Consider the following 25,045-nt stretch of genomic DNA (forward strand, 5'->3'; position numbering starts at 1 on the left):
AATAATTGATTTTAATCATGCTTTGCTTTTGAACTTTTTAATTATTTTCCTAAAGAAAGATTGATTCTCATTTGTTGGTAACCAATAAAATATGTTGAATTGCAACTATATGTATCCTTTATGCAAAATGTAGTGCTGCTTTTTGCTAATCAGAGTGATACGCTATCTCAACACACATTTATTTAAACAATTACCTAGCTAACTTGAATTTATTCATATTCTTAGCTGTTACATTTTTATTATGTTAAAAATGGTGAATTTCTTATTTATTAGATTAATTTTTTTACTTGTGATTTGTCAAGCTCTCTTCGGATGGAAATTCAAATGCAATTAAAATGCACAATTTTTTTTAATTTTATAATAAACTTCCTTTAATGTGCTGGATACACAAAAAGAAATATCAAAGTTTATCAAAACCTATTTTACATTAAAAATGGAAGTATTATCTATAGTTAGTGAATTGAACTGGTCGTTTCTGTCATCTGTCCTTTAAGATTTTAGAACTAATGTAGGTCTCATTCTTTCAGACCTTGTCTTTTATTGATAGATTGTAAGGGGAAAGCAAGCTTTCCTGCTTTTTCAGTTCCCAGTTGGTCTCTTCACTTTGAATGAACTAGTCATTTAACTAAACTAGTTGAATAAAGTGAAATGAAAAAAATCTTCTCCCCGCACCTGCAGAAGAGGCTACTGCTGTCAAAAACATTTATCATTTCAGAAACTCCAGTTCCAGATGCTTATTCTGTGATTTCTACCAGTCCAGTGGTTTGACTTTCTTTAAAATGGTCAGCAAACATATACTGCTTAATATTATTCTTTTATTTACTGTAAACAATTATAATAGATTATAATAAGTTTCGGCCTACACCTATGTCAATTTCAAATTTAACTTTAAATAGAATACAGGTTTATTTTTAAAAAATAAGTTAATTTAAATAAAATCTGAGGTTTTTTTAATTGATCCTGGAAGAATATCACTTAGGTGAACTCAGTTTGCCTGAAGTGAAATTTGGCCAGGACATTGGGCTAACATCATTGCTCCTTTAAGAAGTCCTGCGATGTGTCTGATGACTGGATCTTGGTCTGTTACAGAAACTAGATTTAAAGTAGAGAACTGAGATGAAAATAAAATTTTAGCAATGGGCTACTTGAACAAGCCCAGAAGATCCATACTTAAAGCCTGTGTGGAGATTCTGCTTTTTGGTATTAAGCAACAAATACATGTGACCATAAAGCCATTACTAATGTTTGTTTGTCAAAAATGCCTGAGAGGGTCATGATTTGCAGATGCAATTCTCCCATGTGTTCCTGTCCATCACTGTGACAAAGTTTTGAGGTCTACCATGGTGAGTCCCTTGTGTTATGAAAAATGTGTACACCTTTCCCAGGTAAATAATAGCAGAAGCCCATTTCCTAGTTAAATCCATCTCTTCAGAAGTAGACATTTTTGCAAGAGTAAAGGGACAGTGAAGCCTGGGTCAAATGATTTCCTTTTTCAGCTGGTTAATTTATTCACTTTCCAACCTAAAATCAGTTGTCCCACCCGCCTTCCACTGTGCACAATAGTTATTGCAGTTCAGTGGTCCTTATACACATTGTAAAGCACTTAAGATCCTTCAGGATGACAGGCGGTATATGAATATAAGTTCTTGATTTGACTAATCTATTTTGATTTTATATGTACTGGTACCAACAGGTTATTTTCAGCTAATATTCTATCATGATTTTAGGGCATTTATACATTTTAATTCTAACAGTATAATTTATGTTTTAATAAGTTTGTATTTCTTATCTGTTAAGACTATCTTTTACTCTTATGTAAAAATCAATACTGAATATATGGTACAATAATTTGTTAACCCATGTAATTTTTGGAAGAGGTTTGTATCATGTTTTGGCTCTCATACCAACTCATTGGGAGTTAACTTTCCTTTAGGAAAACTAACTTTAAAAAAAGAAACAAGAATACTTATGATTGAAGTCTTAAGTAATATTTTTACTGTTGATTTAAGTAAACTTGATGTCAGTCTCTTTCCCTTCAGTTATTAGATTTGTTAAATAGATTTAATTCATAACTTTGCCCTGTGCATTTTTATTGCTTAGTTTTCATTGTTTTCAGTTATCAACTAAATCATTAAGAGCTTAAATGGTGTTTATTTCTGACTAGCAGCAGCAAGAGTACTGTTTCTGGAACTTGTGTGGGGCTTCTTTAACAGGAGGGGACATAAGTGAAGTAGTGGTGCCTATTAGTGGAACAGATATTAATATATCTCTTTCAGTATGGTGATACTAGTTAAAATTGTTTATTAGTATAAAAATAAAATATTACTATAGTGATAAGAACACAAGGACGGGTCAAACTAATGGTCCATCTAGCTCAGTATCCTGTCTTCTGACAGTGGCCAATGCTAACTTCAGTTCCAACTTCAGATGCAAGCCAAATTATTGAGAGCTCTTTTACAAATGCTTTATATTATGCTCAATGTATAACACTTAAGGATTTCTATTTCAAAAGTGTTGGTTTCAGTGTAGCTTTTATGTAGTAAATGAAATGTTGATATATTTTTAATATTTAATATAATTGTTTTCCAGGTTAACGTCTCAGGCTGGTGCTACGTTACCAACTGGACGTAGCTTATGTGAGTGTTTTCCCTCTGGTTATTTTATATTTAATCTTAACTACTTTTAAATTGATGATTCTCAAATGCATATATTTTGACACCTTCATCGGTATGTTTCTCCCTGTGTTTACAAGAAACTGTTTTCTCTCCGATTCCTTCAGATAATTTATTGAATGCTTCCTTTGGGCACGAGTAGGGTTAAGATTCTGTCATGAGTATTTTTAGTAAAAGTCAGGGACAGATCGCAGGCAATAAACAAAAATTCGTGGAAGCCTGCGACTAGAACCCTGCATGGATACAAAATTTGTATCTGCATCCCATTGGCAAATGTGGACCATGGATATAAAGTGGATAGCTGAAGATTTGTGGGGCTCCAGATATAAAATTTGCATCTGCATCTGATTCACGGATAGCCACAGATTAGCAGGGCTCTACCTGCGACCTGTCCCTTACTTTTAGTAAAAATACCATGGGAGGGGGACGGGGATCGGGACAAATAGAGTACTGCCAGGACTGCTGGAGCTTGCAGCTGCTCCAGCCCCATTGCTGCTCCTGCGGGAGGGGCTGACTGCTGCTGCTCCACTCCCAGCTGCTGCTGTGGCAGTGGGGAACCACTACTTCAGTGGGCCTGGGACTGGCCTCCGGTTAACTGTTCTGGCGGGTGGCCCCAGGGCTGACAGCTGCTGCAGCCCTACCTAGAAGAAGTCACAGGGGTCCTGAAAAGTCACTGAATCCATGACGTCTGTGACAGAATTGTATCCTTAGGCATAAGGAGCATCCTCAAACATAGTTCCATCTCTCTTCCCAATTCAGAATTCCCATTTGGTGTCTCCTGGCCATAATCTTGTCTACACTTGCAGCAACGTGTAGGTTATGTACAGCTACACACTGCAGTGAAAGGCTGGCTGTGTCCACACTCACTGTGATGTGTAGCTACACGTGGCAGTGGAAGTCTCTGGCAGTGGGAGGTACTGGGAAAAGGCTGCGGCAGTGGGGAGCTGCTAGAGCCTTTTCTCCTTGCCTCCTCCCTGCCAGTCTCTTATCCTATATTGGAGTTTTTCACTTCAGCAGGGAAAGGCTCTGACAGCAGGACACTACACTGCTCAAAATAGCGGCATAGATATGGAAGACACTACTTGGGTATGTAGAGAGCCGTGTAGGGTATATACCCTAAGGGTCAGGCAGGTCTCTACTCTACTTTCCTAAGCAATGCCTCACTGTCTACACTGGTATTTCTGCCTAAGCTAGCTTGGCGTGCAGTGTACCCTATGTGCTGTTACAAGTGTAGACCTGTCGTTGATCCCAGATTTTACTTTCATGGACTTATTTTGGTCTATTTCTCGCAAGTGATATCTCTAATTTATCCAGTTCCTTTGCTTACCTAATACCTGGCCTTCTCTGGTTTGGCACACTGTTTCACTACTGTTTTTTGAGACCTGCTATGTCTGCAGCTCCTGCCGCCTGGAACAGTATTCCTGTGAATCTTCACCTTAACAGTTTGCCAGTTCATTTCAAATCTCAACTGAAAACGTATCCAGTTTTCATGTCTATAGTTCTTAATTTCTGTCTCCTTTAGTTATGTATTGAGTCTGAGAGTATATTCAATTCCATTAAATATTTTGGTAAATATTAATCACTTTTATTACCGGAGTACCTAAAGAACCAACTAAAAATGGGGCTCCATTGTCTTGGCACTGGACAAAGTAGCATACATAGATTTCTATGCAAAATAAAATAAAATTGTTTTATGTCAGTATAAAACCTTTTGATACTGTACTTAAAGGAAAAAGTAAGAACTGAAACTGTGCGAAGGGTGAATGACAGTCTTAATGTTAACTTTAAAATACTGAATATTTGGTGTTCAAATACAAACTTACATAAATATATATTATTTTATGATACAAGTAAATAGCCCAAATGGCAGAGAAGTACAGTTAGTAAAATAACATTGGTAGGGACTTAAAACAGATACTTCTTATTACAGTAAATGTCAGGATGCATATTCAGGGGGAAACTGACTCTGTTTCTTAATATAATTTGGTTTCTTATCCTTGCTAAGTAATCTGATTATTGAATTCTTGTTTGTAAAAATGTTGTTTCCTGCATTTTGAAGTAGTAATACAAATTTCTCTTAGCTCTCAAAAGCCATTCTCTTCGAGGGGAAAAAAAGGGAGATGGAGACCATGCTTGCATAAACGGAGATATAGAAGTGAGAAAAAGTTGTCGGTCCAGGAAAAACAGATTTGAAACTTTGAATCAGAGTTTATTGTTTGATCAGCTAGTAAACAGGTATGTGTGGATACTTCAGTTGCACACGTCACAAAGCATCTTGATTTTTTTTTAAAAAACAGTTCGAAGGCCCTTTATTGCAGTTCTATCTAAGTGTCATTTCAATAAATGAACAAAAGTAACAACAACGGATGGAAGTTAAGTACATCTTGCTTGTATGGCTGAGTTATAAAATGTCAACAAGTTTGTAGCTGTTTCTTTACCACTTGTTGATAATGAGATACTGCATACAGGATTGGTGTCACTTTTTGACTTTACAGTGCAGATAAAGTTGATCAGAAAGGAAGGCACAGTCTGTTGATCTCAATACGGGAATGGGAGCTAGGAATTCCTTGCTTTGAAAGTGGTTTCCTCTGTGGCCTTGGGCAAGTCACTTACCCTCCCTGTCTCAGTTTTCTCTTCCGTAAAATGGGTATAATATCTACCTTTTGAGAGATTCTGAGTATCGCAGTGTTTGCAAAAGGTTTTAAACGTGAAAAATGTTCTGTAATTGCTAAGTAAGATCTTTATTACTGATAAAAAATGTATTCTACTGAACTTTAGTTTTTCATAGAAACTGCTTTTTTCAATGTGCTCAGTAACTACTTGGTATCAGTTTATAAGTTTCTCTTGAGTTACTTTTTCCCTAATTGAATTTGAACCCCTTTTTTATTCAACTCCTCTTCCTCCTCAGTATAGTAATAGGAAAGCAATCTGCTCTAAAGATGGTAATGTGATAAGATTGTGATACTGACGCCTACATTTGTGTTTACATTGAGCCAAAGTATCCAAAATTATGATCTAGATACATTCTAATCATTGTTCAGTTAGGTTGTGCATCAGAAATACTTATTAGTATTGATTATAAATTCAAAGGAAAAAACGCTTTTGGGTAACATTCTCTCCCTCTTAATGTTAATGGCAAAACCTCCATCATTTCTTCTTATTTTTTATTTTGTATATTAACAGTTCCATTCAGTATAATAGAAGTTGTATAAGGCTTTTTGCAACTTAGAGAAAAACTTAGTATTTACACAAATATACAATTATAAATTGATCTATGGAAATCCCAAAAGCTGTATTGACAAGACTTGCTACTAATTGCTTTCTTCTGCTTTGTGGTATCAGTCACATAACGTGTTTGATGCGTTTCTACTCTTTATTTCTGTCTTTTGTTTTGTCAATTGGTAGTGTTGGTTCAAGTCTCTTACTATCTCATTTAGGTCCAAACTTCTGTTTTTCTTGTATTTTAAATGTGTAATCTGTTTTAGTTGTCCTGTAAAAACCATGCATGATATTAAGCTTTTGTCACTTTTCCTCCTCTCTGTTTTCCTTATTTTATCATCTTGATTTTTAGTTTAATTTTGACTTTTGTTGAAGGGGTTTCTCCCTTCCTCTGTGTGTGTGTGTATGTGTATGTGTATGTTTGGTGGTCACACTACATACTATCAGGTTTGGTGGAAGGGAATGACCATCTTCCAACAAATTCCCAAAAGTTTCACCAGACTTCTAAATAGTTATCTTTACCTCCATTGATTTCAGGATTTCACACTTCAGATTTACCTTTAAAGTGCTGACTGGAAATGATTGAAAGTTAATAACAGTTTCCAACTGTTATGCAGCTTTAGTACATTTCCAGTGGACAGATATCCACTGTACACAAACCTTCACCGCAGTTAGCAATAATTTGACAGTCGTGACAAATAAGTAGATGATTGATTGGGCCTGGCTGATGACTTGTCATCTCCTTCCCGAGAAGTGGTCCGTCCTGTTCAGTCCATAGCACCATCAGCTTAACAACACTTTAAGACATTTAAGGTAAAAGTCCTTCTCTTGAAGAGCTTGCAATCCAATTATACAATGATTAAGTTAAGTGATGCTACAGAGGCAAATTAATGAGCAATGGAGTTCTGTATAAGTCTCTTTCATTTCACTTATTTGGTTATTCTAAAAAAATTCCTTTATTTGTTAGCCCTTGCCTCAGAGAAATGCTGACATTGTATACAGCTTACAGGACTGAGGCACGTTTACAGGAGTGCAGTGTTACTACCTGTGCTACACAGGTTATGCAAATGAAAAGCTTCAATCTCACAGGCTGTCAGTCTGGTGCTTTTCACAAGTATACCATTAGCACTCACCAGATTTTAAAATTAACCCCCACAACTGACAAAGAGAACACACACTTTAAATTATAATTGGTATTAGCGTTTGATTCAAAGCCCATAAAATAATCATTTTTTTTCTTATGCTGACACTTTGTATACTTTTACCCTCTTCTTCCAATTGTCTTTATTACTGCTGACTATTTTTAGTTTAATTGATGGATTCAAGGAGTTGCAGGAGAGACTGAAGTCAGATTTTATTCCATATATAATTCCGGGAATGATTGCAAAGAAACTATATTTTTTAATGTCATGCATTACATAACATTATTTATATGTGTAAAAGTTCTGCAGCTCTTCTATTTTAAGTCTGAATATATGTCTTTTTTTATGTTAAATATTGTGTATATTTAGTACTGCTGAAGCTGTACTACAAGAAATGGACAATATTAACATCAGGCGGAATAGGCGATCTGGAGAAGTAGAACGGCTGCGAATGTGGACAGACACAGAATTTGTAAGTTCAGAATCTGTGGCTATGTGTATTTTTTTATAACTCTCCATACATCAGTTGCCTACAGTATGTTAAAATTCTAAAGCATTTTTTCAATGCTAGCTAATGCTCACTGTTATAAACACACACTGATGCTAGCTAGGTGTATTTAATTTTAGAAAGATATTAATATACCATCCTGTTTGGTCAATGGGAAATTGACTGACGCATTCTCATATTGTGCTAATGTTGTTAAATTGGAGAGGAAACATGGTTTAGTGGTCCGAAAACAGGACTGGGCAGCATGATGGCCTGAGTTCTAAACACAGGCTTTGACATTGACACAATCTGTGGCCCCGGAAGAGTCATTCCTCAATCCTCCTCATTTGTAAAATGAGAATACTTACCCTACCTCTCAGGGTTATTTGTTGGTAAAGCACATGGAAGATGGAAAGCACTACTTAGGTATTATCATTATTATTTGGGCTAACAATGCAGGTTATGAGGAATAGTATAGATTAATGAGCAAATTCATTTTGTTCTAGGAAAACATGGACATGTATTCTCGAGTGAAGAGAAGGCGGAAATCGCTGAGAAGAAATAGCTATGGAATTCAGAACCATCACGAAGTGTCCACTGAAGGGGAAGAAGAAGGCATGGATTGTACAGATTACAGGGCTTCATTTGAAACACTAATGAAAGATACTGTTTAGAAGAAATGACTGTTTAAAATAGCTAGTGTATTGATATGAATAGTGTTGCTTCTCCTTAATAGAAAACAAACAGGGTCATTGGAAATACGCAATATAGAAATTCTGCTCTTTAGCAAAGATTTATGGTGTCCCCAGGTTTCAGAGTACTGCTGAAAAGGATCTGAGAGTTATGGTGGATCACAAATTGAACTAAAGCTTTTGTTTAAAAGAAAAAAATTTGTTAAATTGGCATTACAAATATGGAACAATTTAAACCAGATTTCCTTATCTTAGAACTGAAACAGTTGCCCTAGGTAATGTAAATCATAGTGGAGTGTAAAGTTTGAAACTCCAAACAATTTGGAGGCAATTTAAAAAATAAAAATAATATTAACTGTTATGCTAGTGATTATTTTAGTAGAAACATCCAACTAATATCTTTAGCCTATGTGTTTAGGTTTCTTTCAAAGAGCTTTAAATAGGAATTAGGCTGCAAATTTTAAAGTTGTAATTATTTTAGTATTTTGTCAAATATTTGATTTCTTTTGGTTATCATAGGAATTTTGGGACAATGAAAAGAAGAGCAAAGGTATTCTAGGTTTTTGGAAATCATAAAATTGTACAGTCAGAAGGGATCTAGAGACGTCATCAAGACCAATCCCCTGTGCTGAGGCAAGACCAAGTAAACCTAGGCCAGGGGTAGGCAACCTATGGCACACATGCTGAAGGCGGCACGCGAGCTGATTTTCAGTGGCACTCACGTTGCCTGGGTCCTGGCCACTGGTCTGGGGGGCTCTGCATTTTAATTTAATTTTAAATGAAGCTTCTTAAACATTTAAAAAACCTTATTTACTTTACATACAACAGTAGTTTAGTTATATATTATAGACTTCTATAGAAAGAGATCTTCTTACAAATCAAAATATATTACTGGCGTACAAAACCTTAAATTAGCGTGAATAAATGAAGACTCGGCACACCACTTCTGAAAGGTTGCCGACCCCTGACCTAGACCATCCCCAACAAATGTTTGTCCAGTGTGTTCTTAAAAACCTCCAGTGATGGGAATTTCACAGCCTGTCTTGGAAGGCTATTCCAGAGCGTAACTACCCTCATAGTTGGAAAGATTTTCCTAATATCTATTCTAAATTTCCCTTGCTTTAGGTTAAGACTTTTACTTTGTTCTACTTCAGTGAACATGGAGAACAATTGATCATTGTCCTTTTTATAATAGTCCTTAACATATTTGAATGCTGTTATTAGGTCCCTGCCCAGTCGTCTTTTCTCAAAACTCAACAGACCCAGTTTTCTTAACCTTTCCTCTTAGATGAAATTTTCTAAACCTTTTTTCATTTTATCTGCTCTCCTCTGGATACTCCAGTCCTAAGTGCTGTGCCCAGAAATGAACACTGTACTGCAGGTGCGGTCTCACCAATGCTGAATAGAGCAGGACAGTTACTTTCTATATCTTGCATTTAATACTCTTGTTAATACACCCCAGAGTATTAGCCTTTTTTGTAACTGCATCACATGTCTGACTCATACTCAGATTTTGATCCACTATAACCCTCAGATTCTTTTCAGCAGTTGGCATGGAGTCACAGTTTCAGTACTCTGAATGAAGCTAGTCAGAACTATAGTGCAATGTGTCTCCCCTGGGACACACACTCACCAGGGCAAGAGGCCTCCCCGGCTTCAGTGTGTCCTGGGTTTGACCTTGGAGCAGTCACCACCCCTGTTCACACAGTGAGCTTCCCACAGTGAGTCTACCTGGATGGGACACCTGGGGAAGCCTTACAAATCCCAAAGGGCCATGTACCCCAACTTTGCAGTCAGCAGTGACTCTCTGCCAGTGTTGTAAAACAGAGGGGTTTATTTGTCATTGGGAACATGGCATTGAACAGATCTTGTTAACACAGAAACCAGGAAGTTACAACAAAGTCCATCTTAAGGGGCTCCAGAGCCCTGGGCTCTTCTCCCGACTCCCAGACCAGCAGATGGACTCCTTCCAGCAGCCCAGCCTCACTCATGCCCAGCAGCCCCGCCTCCATGCTTTGTCTCTTTCCCAAGTAAACAGGTCACCTGGTCTCTTTGTTCTCCAATGCCTTTGGCTGGGTCCTTGCAGAAGATGGGCTCTGGCCATCAGTTGCGATGATACAGAGTGTCGGGCATTCTTTTTGCCCAGGCAGGCAGTCAGTAGTCTGGGGGTCACTGCAATGATCACACACTCTTATCCCTTCACCTAGATACTTGAATAATACATTGGGAAAACTGAAGCCTACACACAATATTTAGAGAAAACATTAAGACCATTCTCACTTTGTCACAGCAGTACTACTACCTAGCCATTTTGTAGCTGTGCATTTTATTTTTCTTTTCTAAAGAAAGTATGTTGCACTTATCTTTACTGAATTTCCTCTTGCTGAATTCAGACCAATTTGTCAAGTTTGTTTTGAATTCTAATCCTGTCGTCTAAAGTGCTCGGCACCCCTCCCAGCTTACTGTTAACTGCGTATTTTATAAGCGTACTCTCTGCTCCATTATCCAAGTAATTAATGAAAATATTGAATACTACCAGACCGGGTACTGATCTGTGGGGTCCCCCACAGATTCATATGCCCTCCCAGTGAACCATTGATAACTCCTCTTTTACTATGGTCTTTCAACCAACTGTGCACCCACTGTATAGTAATTTCATGTAGACCACTTTTCTGTAATTTTCTTATGAGAATGTCATATGGGGCTGTGAAAAGCCTTACTGAAATCAAGATATATCACTTCTGCTTCCCCCCGTCCATTGGGCCACTAACCCGGTCAAAGAAGGAAATTGTGTTGATTTGGCATGATTTGTTCTTGACAAATCCATGCTGGCTGTTCCTTATAACCCTATCATCCTATAGGTGCTTACAAACTGATTGTTTAAAAAATTGTTTGAATATCTCTCCAGGTATGAAAGTTAGGCTGACTGGTCTATAAATCCCCAGATCCTCTTTGTTCCACTTTTAAAAGATAGGTACTATGTTTGCCAGTCTGCTGGGGCCTCACCTGTCATCCATGAGTTCTTGAAGATAATACTTAACGGTTCTAAGATTGTTTCATCTAGTGCCTTAAGTACCCTAGGATGAATTTCATCAGGCCCTGCCGACTTAAATACATTTCATTTATCTAAAGTGTTCATTTCCTGTTTCTGCTTGTGTTCCCTCCCCATTTTTTTATTTAATTGTGCTGAGTATCTACTCCTCATTAACCCTTTTAGTGAACACTTCAGCTTTCTTGATGTATAATCAGTTATTAGCTTTCTTTCCTCGCTACTCTTTCCTTCACTATTCTCTTGTTCCTAATGTATTTAAAAAAAACAACACTTGTTGTCTTATCTTCTTCGTCCCTTGCAAAATGTAACTCATGTTGTGTCTTAGCCTTTCTGATTTTGTTCAGACGTGCTTGTGCTGTTCTTTTGTCCTCCATCCTAGCAATTTGTCCATGTTTTCACATCTTGTAGGATTCCTTTTTGATTTGCGTGTCATTTAAGAGTTCCTGATAGAGCCATATTGGTATCTTACTATTCTTCTTGTCTTTCTTTTGCATTGGTATGATTTGGAGTTGTACCCGTAATGTTGTCTCCCTGAGAAACTGCCAGGTCTCCTGACCTCCCTTTTCCCTTAGATTTTCGTCTCATGGAACCTTACCTATTAATTCTCTGAGTTTTTGTTAAAATCTGCTTTTTTGATTTTCACTGTCCTAATTGTGCTACATTCACTCCTCCCTTTCTCCTTAGAGTAAAGAAATCTATCATTTCATGATCACTTTCACCAAAATTGCCTTCCACCTTCAGATTCTCAATGAATTTCTCCTTGTTGGTCAGAATCAAGTAAAAAATAGCTGCCCCTCTGGTTACTTCATCCATTTTCTGAAACAAACAGTTATTCCCTGTACATACCAAGAACTTACTGGACATTTTGTGTTTTGCTGTATTACTTTTCAAACAGATTCTGAGTACTTTAAGTCCCCCACTACTTCTGGGTCTTGTGTTTTGTATGTTTCTGTTATTCTTCAAATGCCTCATCCACCTCCTCTTTTTGATTTGGTGTCTACTGTAGACCCCCTTCCATGATGTCATCCATATTTTTTTCACCTTTTGTCTTTACCCAGAGACTTTCAACTATTCTGTGTCTCAACCTCCTTCTTGAAAGAATATATACACTTGTTCTGAGGTCAACACCGCCTCCCTCTTTCTCTGCCTTGTCTTCCTACCTATACCCCTCTATACCAATATTCCAGTCATGAGATTTATCCCACCAAGTCACTATGCTGCTAGTTAAGTCATAATTTAGCCTAAGCATTTATATTTCCAGTTCTTCCTGTTTGTTGCCCATACCCTTTGCATTTGTGTGTTGACATCTGAGATATTGAGCAGATTCCCATGCTGATTATTCTCTTGTTGCTCTTGAGATCCTACTGTAATTTTCCATGCCTCCCCCTCATAAGGTTCCCCCCAAACATCTAGCTTTTTGTTAGTTGCCTTTTTTATGCTTACCTGTGGGCTTTTGTCACCTGTCTCCTTTGAACCTAGTTTAACTCTCCTCACTTATTTATTTAGCGTGTGCATAGTTGTCTAGCCAAGCAATGGCCTCTTCAGTGGCATGATGCAGATCTTCTAGGCCACCACTGAACCTAGTCAGCAGGCATTCATCCACAAACGTTTATCATCATCTGTGTTGCACCGCAGCTGCACAAAGGGCCGTCACGAAGGCCCCAGCGATACTGGTTAGCTGCACAGAGACCTTGCCCAGTCTGGAACCTGCTCAACAGGGACCATCGGCGACGGTGCAGGTCAAAACCAGGCAGGCAAATTGTGGGGTTGGCGTTAAGGGGAAGTGGTTGGGGATTATAACAGATACCCATTCCTTCCACCAGAGTGTTACCACCCTAACATCCTGGCGTGGCAGATGAGACCATAATGGGCGACATGATGGCAAATGTCCAGCTGGTGTTTAAAAAGGTCATTGTGCAGCGGCAGGCTTGGGTTGGCGCATACTTTCTCCAGTAATTTTCCAGTGACAACCTTTCAGCTTATATGAGGTGGCACAATATTGCTCAGAACTGGAAGCCATGGGAGTTGAGTTGGACACAGGGTGCCAGAGATGATGCACATGGCGGCATGTAACTGCGTATTCACCAGTTTGATGTGTGATGATCAACTCTCAACTGGCGCGCAGTACTCTGCCACCGAATACGAGGTGGCAAGAGCTGATGTCCGCAGAGTTGGAGCAGGAACACCCGATGACAAACGTGGCAGTTTGCTCAGTAGATTGTTGCGCATCTTAACTTTAGCGTCTGTCTTCTTCAGGTGGGCATGGTAATTCAGTGTGCAGTCTAAGGTCACATCTAGATAGACTGGTTCTACTCCATGCTTCACCGTTTGACCATTCTGATAAACATTCAGTTCTCGGTTTGTGCTGGTGTGATGAAGATGGAACAAACTGGAAACTGTTTTTATGACGCTAGGCTGGAGACGCCAAGTCGTACAGTAGTCAGCTAACTTTGTCATGTCCCGGTTTAAGGTGCCATCAAACTCGTGGAATGTCTGGGCCTTGGTACTACAACGTCATCTGCGTAAATGAACTTTTGTGACTCCGTTATTGGCAGGTCATTGATGTAAAGGTTGAACAGGGTTGGAGAAAGCACAGAGCTCTGGGGGGTAACCCATTACTCTGTCGTCTCCAAGCACTTGTCTTCTCCCCCATATGGACTCTGAACTGCCTATTGCAGAGGAACAGTTCGAGTCCTGTGACCAAAGGTAGCAGGACCTGTGATACCTTCACGAGCAGGCCAGTGTGACATACCGTATCGTACGCTGCTGTTAGATCAGTTAAAAACAGGCCCTGTTTTTAAGTTTCTCTGGAAGCCATTTTCAACAAATGTGGTCAGTGTGAGTACTTGGTCACATGTGCTATGGCCTCGGCAAAAGCTGGCTTGGTCAGGGCTCAGAGTTCTTTCCGTGTCGGGTAATATGAGCTGTGGGTGGGTGGGTGAGTTGGCGCTTGAAGATGCTCTTCCTTTTCTTGGTAGGTGGACTCCATCTCCTCTCAGCAGTCCTTCCTGGAATAGCATTCATGGTTGAGAGAGCTTCCTGGTTGCAGAGACGATGTCAATATGCATTCATCTCCAGGATGCATATCCCCCTGTCTGGGACCTTATTCTCAGGCATGAGGATGGACAAGAACACAACCTTCACCCTTACCCTCAGAGCCCTGTAGTCACTGCTGATCTGCTCAGGGTCATACTTGGTAGGATCATTAGTGCCCACAAGGATGAGTGACGTGGGATAGTGGTCAGAGTTAATCAATAGCAATAAGACAGAAGTGGTCCAGAAATACCATCCGACTAACTCCTTTTGCATCACCAGCCATCTGTCTTACCAGCCATTTGGCGCTTGCATGCTTGTTAAAGCCTGGGCCTTACACACAGCTATAATGGGTGACTCAACCCATCACACTCGGCTGCTGTAATCACTGGCCTGTTCACAAAAAATTGTACTGCTCTCTCTTCAAAGAGCCCAGCTAGAGCCCTTCAAAGAGCCCTGCTAGAAAGCAGGTGCTGACTCACCTACCTGCTGGGCAACCTTGTTCAGACAGTCAGTAACCTAGCCTAGATTTCAAAACACAGCATCCAACCCAGAGTCCTACCACACTTGTCAGCAAGTTCCCATCACAGAAAGTGTTTCTCTTTTGTCCCCTTCCCCCATCAAAGTTAGTCAGTAGCAGTAAGACAGACATGCCCCACAAATGCTCACTAGCTGGCTAACTTCTTTAGTCTCCCAGGTGCCTTCATTTTACCAGCCACATGCCTCAAGTAGGTAAGGGATTATTATTAAAGTGAAAAACAAAACCACCCCTCAACTGGGTAAAATAAATGAATTTTATGTAAAACCACTTTATAAATATATAGAAATCTGCTACATTTATTATTGTTATATCCTGCTGATTTTCCAAAAAAATCCCATAGAAGCCAGTAGAGAATTTGGCAAAACATCCTGCAGATTTCCAGTGGTGATTAGTTTGTTCTAATTAGTGAAGAAAATGATCCTTATGCATGTAGAATTTATTTTGTGGATTTATTTTTGGGGAGAGGGTAAAAGACGCAAGGTTGCTGTGAAATAAAGTAATAGAACTATTACATTTTCTTTCTAGAATCTCAAGAAGAAGATGGAGATATAGAAGTAGAAGAGGCAGAAGGAGAAGAAAATGATCGACCTTATAATCTAAGGCAAAGAAAAACTGTGGAAAGGTACCAGGCACCTCCAATAGGTAAGGAATCAGGACCAGAGATGACTTTTCTACTCATATTAGCTGGACTTGCTCTTTGGTAGAGCTCAAAGATACCATAGATTTTTCCATGTTAAGTATTGTAACTGTTTTGCCCTGGTTTCTCTGGGTTACCGAATAAACATTGTGAGATTGTTAAAGCATGCAGTTGGACTTGAGGCAAGTAAGATTTTTATTCCAAGGCCTGCCACAGACTTGTTAAGTGACTTGCCAAAGGTCACGCAGTTCTCCTCTATTGTGTTGCTTTGGTTGGAATAATAAACAAGGGGAGAGAAGTTGGATAATTGCTGTTCATCCCTAAGGGAGCTTCTATGCAGAGTTCCACAGGGTTGCATCATGCTTCTCCTTTTGTGCAACATGTATACGGGGCATCTGAGAAGGTTAATGAGAGAGAGCCTCTGGTATATTCAGTGTGGTGGTGGTATCAATTCTATCACTGTCTAATCTGACCTACCTAGTGCTGTTGCATGCCTGGCTCAGAGTCTGGCTTAGGTGAGGACATAGATAAGAGCTAACTGGTTAAAGCTCAATCAAGATAAGGAGATGGTGATCCTGGTAGGTTGGGGGAATCGGAATGGAAGATACGGTTAGGTTTGTTCCTCTTAGTGAGATTGTGTGCCCACCGTTCATAACTAGTGCGTGTAACTGGGGATAGTGTTGAATCCGCTGATGCTGTGATAAACTGACACAGTAGTAGTCTTTTATGTGCAGTCTTCGCCTAGATACGGTGATTGCAACTATTTCTTTTGGACATAGACCTTGCTGCTGTTCATGCATATATCACTTCAAAATTAAACTACCACAGTGCACTGCACATAAGACTACCCCTAAAAACAACATGGAAACCGAAGCTGTTGCAGAATGTGGTGGCATGAATTCTGCCTATTTGAAAAACCACTTCTCTATCTCTGCTATATTGTGACAGCTGCAATCAGCTGAGGAGTTTGAAAAGAGATGGAACTGGTAATGGAGGCCCCTCGTGAGACCACTCTGTCTTTTTCATTCTTTCCCTTGATCTGAAATAATCCAAATCTTCTGACAGTGAGGGTATGCTGCAAATCCCATTTCTTCATATGGCTTTTGGAGCGAAAGGGTCACAATAAAAGATGAGGATTGTGAGGAAGAGAGATATAGATGAGCTTATTTTCATTATGATTTTATTTGCTGGGTTTTAGGTGAGGTATTTCTAATTTTTGGCGGTCACCTAGAGCTCAGGATAGGCACTTCTTTGTATAGATTTGTTATAAATGAAAGTAAGTGTGTTTTTTTTTGTAAAGTAGATTAAGTCATGTGGTTACCCTTTTTGTATTTATTTGATGTTTCAAGCCTGTTACCTTTTTTCTCAGTGCCAGCTCATCAAAAAAAGAGGGAAAATGCACTGTTTGATATTCACAGATCTCCTGCAAGAAGAAGCCATATCAGGTAAATGTCACAAGCTTTTTGTAGGTAGAAGATATTTGTGTTTGTTCAGCATATTTTGTTAGCTGTTTATTTTGAAACTTTCTGTCTCTGGGTGATACTTATTAAACCCAAAGAATCAGAAGTAAGGCTCTCTCCTGCAGTGAGCTTCATGTAGGTGGACTCCTGTGTTCATCCAAAACTTATGAAAGATAGAAAAGCTCATTTCAGGTTTGGGGCCTAAGTCTCTCTTTTTTAAAAAAATCTCTTCTGTTTGTAACCTGTTATTTCTTGTTTTATCTGAAAATAATTGAAGACCAAGTTAGCTAAATTTTCCTGTAATTAATAAAAAGAAGTCAGTATAATAGCATCAGGGTGTTACAAATAAAATGATTGCAGAATACCTTCATGGGAAGATGGTTAGTTAATCTGAATAATAGTATGAAGTAGTGTAGTGTGAAAGAGAGCTTTTAATTGCAAAAGTATACAGGAATGTTAGGAATTACTAGACTGGAACAGACCCAAGGTCCTTCTACTCCAGTATCCTGTCTATTGACAGTAGCCCAGCACCAGATGTTTCAGAGGAAGGTGTAAGAATATTGCAGTAGGTGGATTTGGGATAACCTGACCTCAACATAGGTCTCATCCTGTTCTTAAGTCCCGAAGCACAAGGTTTAATATCCCTTCCAAGATTATATTAATCGTAACAAATCTAGATATTCTTGATAGCCTTATAAATATCCAATCCCATATTGAATCTTAAGTACTTGGCATCAACCGCTTTCTCAGGCAATGAATTCCATAGTTTGATCACATGAATTGTGCCTTAGGATCACATTCTGATTAGGAAACAAATGAACATAAAAGTCATGGTTGTATCCTAATGCCAAGTAGAAGTTCTGTGTGATTAACAGTCTGCTCAGGAGAGGTCCAGGACTGGAATAGCAGGTACAAATCAGGGTCTTTGAAAGAGTTGTGTATTTGTATACTGTAGCAGTCTCTAATAGTGCTATATTAGGGTATGTCTACGCTTCAATAAAACACCCATGGTTGGCCTGTGTCAGCTGACTTGGGCTCCTGCAGTGTAGATGCTTGGACTGGAGCCTGGGCTCTGGGACCCGATAGTGCCAAGCCTGAACATCTACACTGGAATTTTATAGTCCCACAGCCTGTTTTGTCTTTTAAAGCAGCAAATTTCCCTCTGTATTGAAGAAACAAAGGAAACAAAATACAATTTTAAAAAAAAAAAGCAGTCATTTTCTGTTCTGTTCTAGTAAATATTTCTTCCAAGTAGAGTTCATCTAAATTTCAATAAACAGAAAAGATTTTCTTTTAAATTTTATTTTGTTTTTTTGACTTGCTCTATTGCCAGGTAAAACTGGTGTATAGTAAGTTGAACTCCAAAGCCTTGAGCAATTTTTTTGTAAACTTAGGCACACAATTAGAGCCTGACCTTTAGAGTTTGTAAAAATGAGCTTTCTATGAACTGAAATTAATAGGATATTTTTTTAAACAAAAAGGCCTCCTGTTTGCAACCCAAATATAGTAGCATGATCCTGTTCTACCTTTTAAGTGAAATGAAGTAGAAACTGATTGTAGACCACATTGAAATTGATAGTTTTCTTTTTCTTGTCCACAGAAGAGCAGAGAGTGTGAATACGGGAAACAAATAAATAATGCTTAAAATAAATAATGCTTAAAATTCTTTCAGTTTTAATAATTTCCTGTGTTGTAAGATGAAAAAATGTGGTTTTTAAAGATCTGATTTTAAAAAGGGTTTTGTCCCATTAGTTCCAGCCAAGTTATTTTATCAAAATTTTATTTAAAGAGAGAGAGCAGTTTTTGAACAGATGTTCTTCTTTGAATAGTGTCCCAATGGGTGCTCCAATTTGGGTGTGCTAACTCTCCTTAAGCCTCTTATCTGAGATTTCTCATAGCAGTGTCCCTTTGGCCTGTGTATGCGTGCTAGTTAGGCCTGTGCCCCATGTCTTCTTTTACGTAGTACTGCACTGACGAACCGCCTCAGTTCCTTCTCAGCCACCTCAGCCTGAGACGGAGCTCTGGCGGTTATCCCCATTGAGATTTCCTCAATTTTGTCCTCATTTCTTATTCTAGTAGTTAGTTGTTGTAGTTCTTAGCATTAGTTTAGTTCAGTGGTTCTCAGATTGTGGGTCAGGACCCCAAAGTAAGTCTCAACCCCCTTTGAATGGAGTTGCCAGGGCTGGCTTAGACTTACTGAAGCCTGAGCCTCACTATCCAGGGCCGAAACCAAAGTCAAGGGCTTCAGCAGTGGGTGGCAGAACTCAGGTTGCAGGCCCCCTGCCTGGGGCTGTAGCCCTTGAGCTTCAGGGTTGGTCCCCCCTGCCCGGAGCAGTGGGGCTTGGGCTTTGGCACTCCCACCCAGGGCAGTGGGGCTTGGGCAGGCTCAGGCTTCGGTTCCCCCTCCTGGGGTTGTGAAGTAATTTTTGTTGTCAGAAGAGGGTCGCGGTGCAGTGAAGTTTGAGAACCCCTGGTTTTAGTTATTTAGTAAGTAGTAGAAGTTTTAGCTTCCTAGTTTTGAAAATAAAAAAAATAAATTCTCTATTATATATTGTATTTAGATAGATACTAGTTAGTAGTGCTTGTTCACTGGAATGTTCTACCCAGTTCTCCCAGCTTCAAATGGTGTCTGTTGTGCTGGGAGGTGATGGGCACTCCTGCTACATCTGTTGCCTTGGGAAAACACACATCTGTTTGGCACTGAAATCCAGAGCAAGAAAAAGCAGGGAGATAAAACATTGTCTCCTCATAACTGAGAGCTCTCTATGCCTGGCTTGTGACCTGGGCCAAGAGTTCTCATCTGTACACTGGTCTCCAAGAAAATTTTCTGCCTCCATAATATCGGAGCCCCACTCCTCCAGAGCATCTAGGAGGAAGACGCAAGACTCCTCTCAGAAGTCCTTCGAGGGCCATGCCCTGGGCTCACCAGATAGGGAATCTGCCTCTAAAAAGCCGAGATTCTGTGTCTTCAGTCACTCTGGTACCATCTGTTCTCCATTTGGGTACCCATGAGGCTGCTGGTTCCTCAGGTATCCAGGGCACCGTTAGACTGAAAGACTGCAAAGCTTTCTTTAATCATTAGTACTGTTAGCAGACCAGGATGGCAAGAAGAACTCTTCCTTGATATTGAAGAAGCCCTCTTGGGCTCCTAATACACTTACCTTGGAGCACCCAAGACCCACGGTACTGTTAGCGCCCTCAGCCACCATCACTTTGGTGGAGACTGCAGACTCAGTACCCATGACACACTCACAAGAGTTCCATTTTCTCTGAGACCTGGCTGAATCTGAGACATCAGATTTTCTGCTGCTCGGCTCCAACATGCTGTCAGTACTGAGAACTTCAGTATCGTCTGAGGTTCACCTGGTACCAGTGGTTTCACCTCAGATCTCCAGGCACTCCATTATTCCAGAGTGAGTTTGAGGAAAAGGATGCTGATGAAGACCTTGCCTTGGTGTCTCAAATATCAACTCAGGGTTCTCTCACTCCTATAGAGGCCTCTTTCCAGAAGTCTCTGATGAAACTATAACTACTCATGGTAAAAAATTTGCAACCAACATCGCACTGGTATGAGCACTTGTGGGTGTCACCTCCACCTTATGCACCTCCTTCTTGGCCATATTAGGACCTGTGGCTGGCCTATTGCCAACCATTCTACAGGGCATTGTGCATCAATAGGCCCTACCAAATTCATGGTCCATTTTGGTCAATTTCATGGTCCTAGGATTTTAAAAATAGCATTTTTCATGATTTCAACTACTTGAATCTGAAATTTCACAGTGTTTTAATTGTAGGGGTCCTGACCCAAAAAGGAATTGTGGGGGCTTGCAAGGTTATTGAAGGAGGGGTTGCGGTACTGCTACCCTTACTTCTGCGCTGCTGCAGATGACGGTGCTGCCTTCAGAGCTGGGTAGCTGGAGAGTCTGCAGAGCTGAGCTCCCAGCCAGCAGCCACCAAAGAGCCACCACTAGTAGCTGCACAGAAGTAAAGATGGAATTATATGGCATTGCCACCCTTCCTTCTGTGCGGCTGCTGGCGGGGCACTGCCTTCAGAGAGCCAACAGCTGCCACTCTCCAGCCACCCAACTCTGAGGTCAGCACAGAACTAAGGGTTGCAATACCACAATCCCCCCTAAAAGAACCTTGCAACCCTCCTACAACTCCCATTTGGGTCAGGACCCTCAATTTGAGAAACTCTGGTCTCCCCTGTGAAATCGGTATAGTAGAGGGTAAAAGCGTGCAAAAGACCAGATTTCACGGACTGTGACTTGTGTTTCATTGCTGTGAATTTGGTAAGGCTGTAATCATCACTCCTCAGAGAGAGGCAACCTGCATCACTTGCTCCCTCCAGGAGACATGACCCTCAAGCGGAATCTTTTAAGGAGCAGGCCACTGATACTGATGAAGAGGTCTCTCCTAATATTTCATCATTGTCTCTCGATGAAGCTGTTATGATTCTTCCTCCATCCTTGGTGGATGATTTTAAGCACTTCCAAGTTCTGGTCAAGAGAATTGCTGACTCCTTGCGGTTCTCTTTCCAGGAAGTTAAAGAACCTCATCATAAGCTGGTTGATATCCTCTATTCACCTACCTCTGCCCACTTAGCTTTGCCTGTCAATGAAGCTCTTCTGGACGCAACGAAGATCATCTGGCACACTCCACCTGCTGCATGCAAGAGAGTGGATAAGGGCTATTATCTTCCAGCAGAGGACTCTGAATTTTTATTTTCTCATCCCTCACCTAACTCCTTGGCAGTCGATGCAGTTAATGAACATGAAAGGCTGCACTATACTAAAAACATGCCTCATGAAAAGACCACAAACGTCTAAACCTACTGAGGAGGAAATCTTATTCCTCAGTGTCCTTCCAATTTAAAATTGCCAATTACCAGATGCAAATGGCAAAATTCAACCACGAAAATATACCACAACTCTTTTGTTGACCAGTTACCAGGAGAGCTCAGGGATCAACTTAGTGCAGTTGTTCTGGCAAGCAGCTGGCCCTCCGCAATATGTCTACAAGCGTCCCTTGATGTTGCTGATACTGCCGCCCATCTGATTGCTACAGTGGTAGTTATGAGAAGGACTTTCTGGCTTGAACTATCTGGATTTCCAAAAGGCATCCAGAATATGGTGGAGTACCTTCCTTTTGATGGGTCTAAGTTGTTTGTGGACAGCATGGATAAATCTCTGCAAACGTTAGACTCTAGGGATACCTTACTTTCTCTTGGTATTTATACACCCACCTACAAGAGAAAGCTCAACAGTCCCAGACAGCTCAGAGATCCCATCCTGCTCAATTCCTTACCTCCCAGAAGCCATGTGAACAGCATCAAAAGACACAGAGATTCCAGTGAAGGAAACAGTCTACTTCTGAGCCTCCCACATTGCACCCTTCCACCTCCAAGCAGAATTTTGACAGGCCTGAACTACCATCCTCATCCTCTCCAGCTGCACCAAGTCACCTGCCTTGACCATCTTTACCACTTCAGGAGCACTTGGGAGTCAGTCACTACAGACAAGTGGTTTTTGGAGATCATCTCAACAGGATACACCATCCGCTTCAACCAACAAACCCCCATTCCCTGTTGCTCTTCAGAGACCCCTCTTAGGAGAGCTTGTTTCTTCAAGAAATAGACTCTCTCACACTTGGGAGCTATAGAACCAAACCCTGTGCACTACAGAGGAAAGGGATTTTATTCAAGATATTTCCTGGTATCAAAAAAGTTTGGAGGTTGGAGACCTATCTCAGATTTGAGGCCATGCAGCACTGTGTGAATGTGCACAAATTCAAAATGGTGACTTGTGGCGATTATCTTGCCACTGGAGTAAGGGGATTGGTTTTCAGCCCTAAACCTTCAAGATGCATATTTCCATACTGTGATCCACCCATCCACAAACTATTCTTGCTCTCTGAAGTGGCTGACAACTGACTGCCAGAAAACAGGGCAGACATCCCAAGCTGGTGGTATGTTCTTTAGATTTCATCAAGCCAGTAACTAATGTCGTCTTAGCTTATGTGCAACATGCCTCAGGTGGCACACGAACAGGATTCATCACGGAATTTGGTTTGCTGGTTGGATCATTAGCTATACCAGTCTCACTATGGAGTCACAGCCAATCCCTTTAAACTCTCCAGTCTATCTTGCCATTCAGACAAACTGAACTTGGTGATAATGGTCAGTTAAACCAAAAATCACACCACATCAGGTTGTTTCCAGTCCCAAGAGACCAGTTGCTTACCCCAGATTAATTGGTACTCCAGATCTTAAAACAAAGACAACTCTGGCAGCCAGTTCTATAGTAAATTAACTAAAGATTTATTAGCTAAGAAAAGAAAATGAGTTATTGACAGGTTAAAATAAAAAAAAAAAATATGGGGATATACATATCTCATAGACCTGGAAGGGACCCTGAAAGGTCATGGAGTCCAGCCTCCGGCCTTCACTAGCAGGACCAAGTACTGATTTTGCCCCAGATCCCTAAGTGTCCCCCTCAAGGATTGAACTCACAACCTTGGTTTTAGCAGGCCAATGCTCAAACCACTGAGCTACCCTCCCCTCCCTGGGTGAGTCACAGTTTCTAATTCCAAATGGTTGCAGTCTTTTCAGGGTACCCTGATTGTCTCTGTAGACCTTTTGATTTGCATCTGGTACATTTCTCTATAAGAGCCCAGGCAATCCAGAGATGAAAGATCTTATAACTTCTTCTGACAGAAAACCAGCTGATCCCATGTGGGCTTTTCCTTTGATGGCGGTGCGTGAGGAATGCACTTTGAGTTTTTGACCTCTGGTTATCACACACAATGGCCACTTCCTTTGGAATTAGCACTTTTCTGTTGAGGTCCTTCATTAGCATTACACAGTCCTCCTCTGATGGGTTATTTTAGTTACAAGGGTATACACAATGTTAATGTTTGCTACTACATTATAACAGGATGAGTGAAAACAGCGCAAATAATGTTCCATTAGTTTCATGAAGTCTAAACATCAAATGCACTCTTCTACTTTCAACAATCCCTTTGATCTATAGTAACATAGAATTGAATTGGACTGAATACAGTCTGGTCTGCCAATGTCACATCTATGTTTCACTGTTGGCCCGGACCACTTTCAGTACTGAGTGCGCACCCCTTTTGACTGTCGTCTGCCCCAAGTCGCTTTTCAAAAGTTATATCAGAAGTAGCAGTGCAGCCATTGGAAATGTATTTTAGGAGTCCCATACCTGGACAAGTGACTGCTGTAAGGTCGCTCCCTGGAACCGATGGCTCAGTTAACTTCTGAGGTGATAGATCTCTTCCACGAATTTGGTGTGCAATTGAACATTCAAAATGTCACTTTGACCCCTGTGCAGGTACATCTTGATTCAGTAACAGGAAGACCCTACCTTCCTCTGCATAGTTTTGTGGCCCTTTCCAGCATAGCCAACATAGATAAGTTCAGTCCCCAGACTCCAGTCAAGAATAGTCTTCAATGGCATGTGGCAGCCAGCACCTTTTGTCATAGAACATTCAAAACTCAGAACGTGCTGTCTTCAAGGGTGTCTCAGAACTGTTTATTCACCAGACATCGTTTAAATATGCTTCTTTTCATACCCACTTCTGTAAAACAATCCCTCAAATGATGGAAAGACCATCGCAATGTGTGTGCAGGAGTTCCATGTGCACATCCTGCCACAACAGACAGTCATCATAGTGATGGGTGCCTCTCTGCTAAAGTGGGAAGTGCATCTAAACACTCTCACGACCCAGAATGAGTGGACATTGCAAGAGATCATGCTGCTACACAACCTCCTGGAACTCAGAGCAGTAAGATGCCCTATCTTCAGTTTTTACCATTTATCAGGGTCAAACCCATAAAGGTCATAACGGACAACATATCATGCATGTTTTGCATCAGTTGGCAGGGAGAAGCAAGATCCCCCTCCTTCTGCACCAAGACTGTCAAGCTTTGAAATTGGTGCATATGCAACCAGATAGTCATCAAGTGGCCTGTCTCGCGGGGGTTGAGAATGTGACTATGGATGAACTCAGCGGGTGCTTCTTCCAAGACCATGAGTAGGAAATAGACCCCAGCATATGACACCACATATTCCACCAATGGGGCACCCCT

General features: G+C 40.5%; 1 protein-coding gene across 1 annotated transcript in view; it reads left to right on the forward strand.

Annotated features, from left to right (window-relative positions):
* The window catches only part of ATAD2B (ATPase family AAA domain containing 2B), a 155,089-nt gene that overhangs the window by 21,427 nt on the left and 108,617 nt on the right, over positions 1 to 25,045 (forward strand). Inside the window, exons 3-8 of the mRNA XM_075063634.1 lie at positions 2,590 to 2,636; positions 4,754 to 4,907; positions 7,403 to 7,505; positions 8,027 to 8,135; positions 15,364 to 15,480; positions 16,845 to 16,920. Of these exons, the coding sequence (XP_074919735.1) occupies positions 2,590 to 2,636; positions 4,754 to 4,907; positions 7,403 to 7,505; positions 8,027 to 8,135; positions 15,364 to 15,480; positions 16,845 to 16,920 (606 nt within the window). The remainder of the gene's footprint in view (positions 1 to 2,589; positions 2,637 to 4,753; positions 4,908 to 7,402; positions 7,506 to 8,026; positions 8,136 to 15,363; positions 15,481 to 16,844; positions 16,921 to 25,045) is intronic.

Source organism: Chelonoidis abingdonii, chromosome 3 (genome assembly GCF_003597395.2).
Source record: "Chelonoidis abingdonii isolate Lonesome George chromosome 3, CheloAbing_2.0, whole genome shotgun sequence".
NCBI lineage: Eukaryota > Metazoa > Chordata > Testudines > Testudinidae > Chelonoidis > Chelonoidis abingdonii.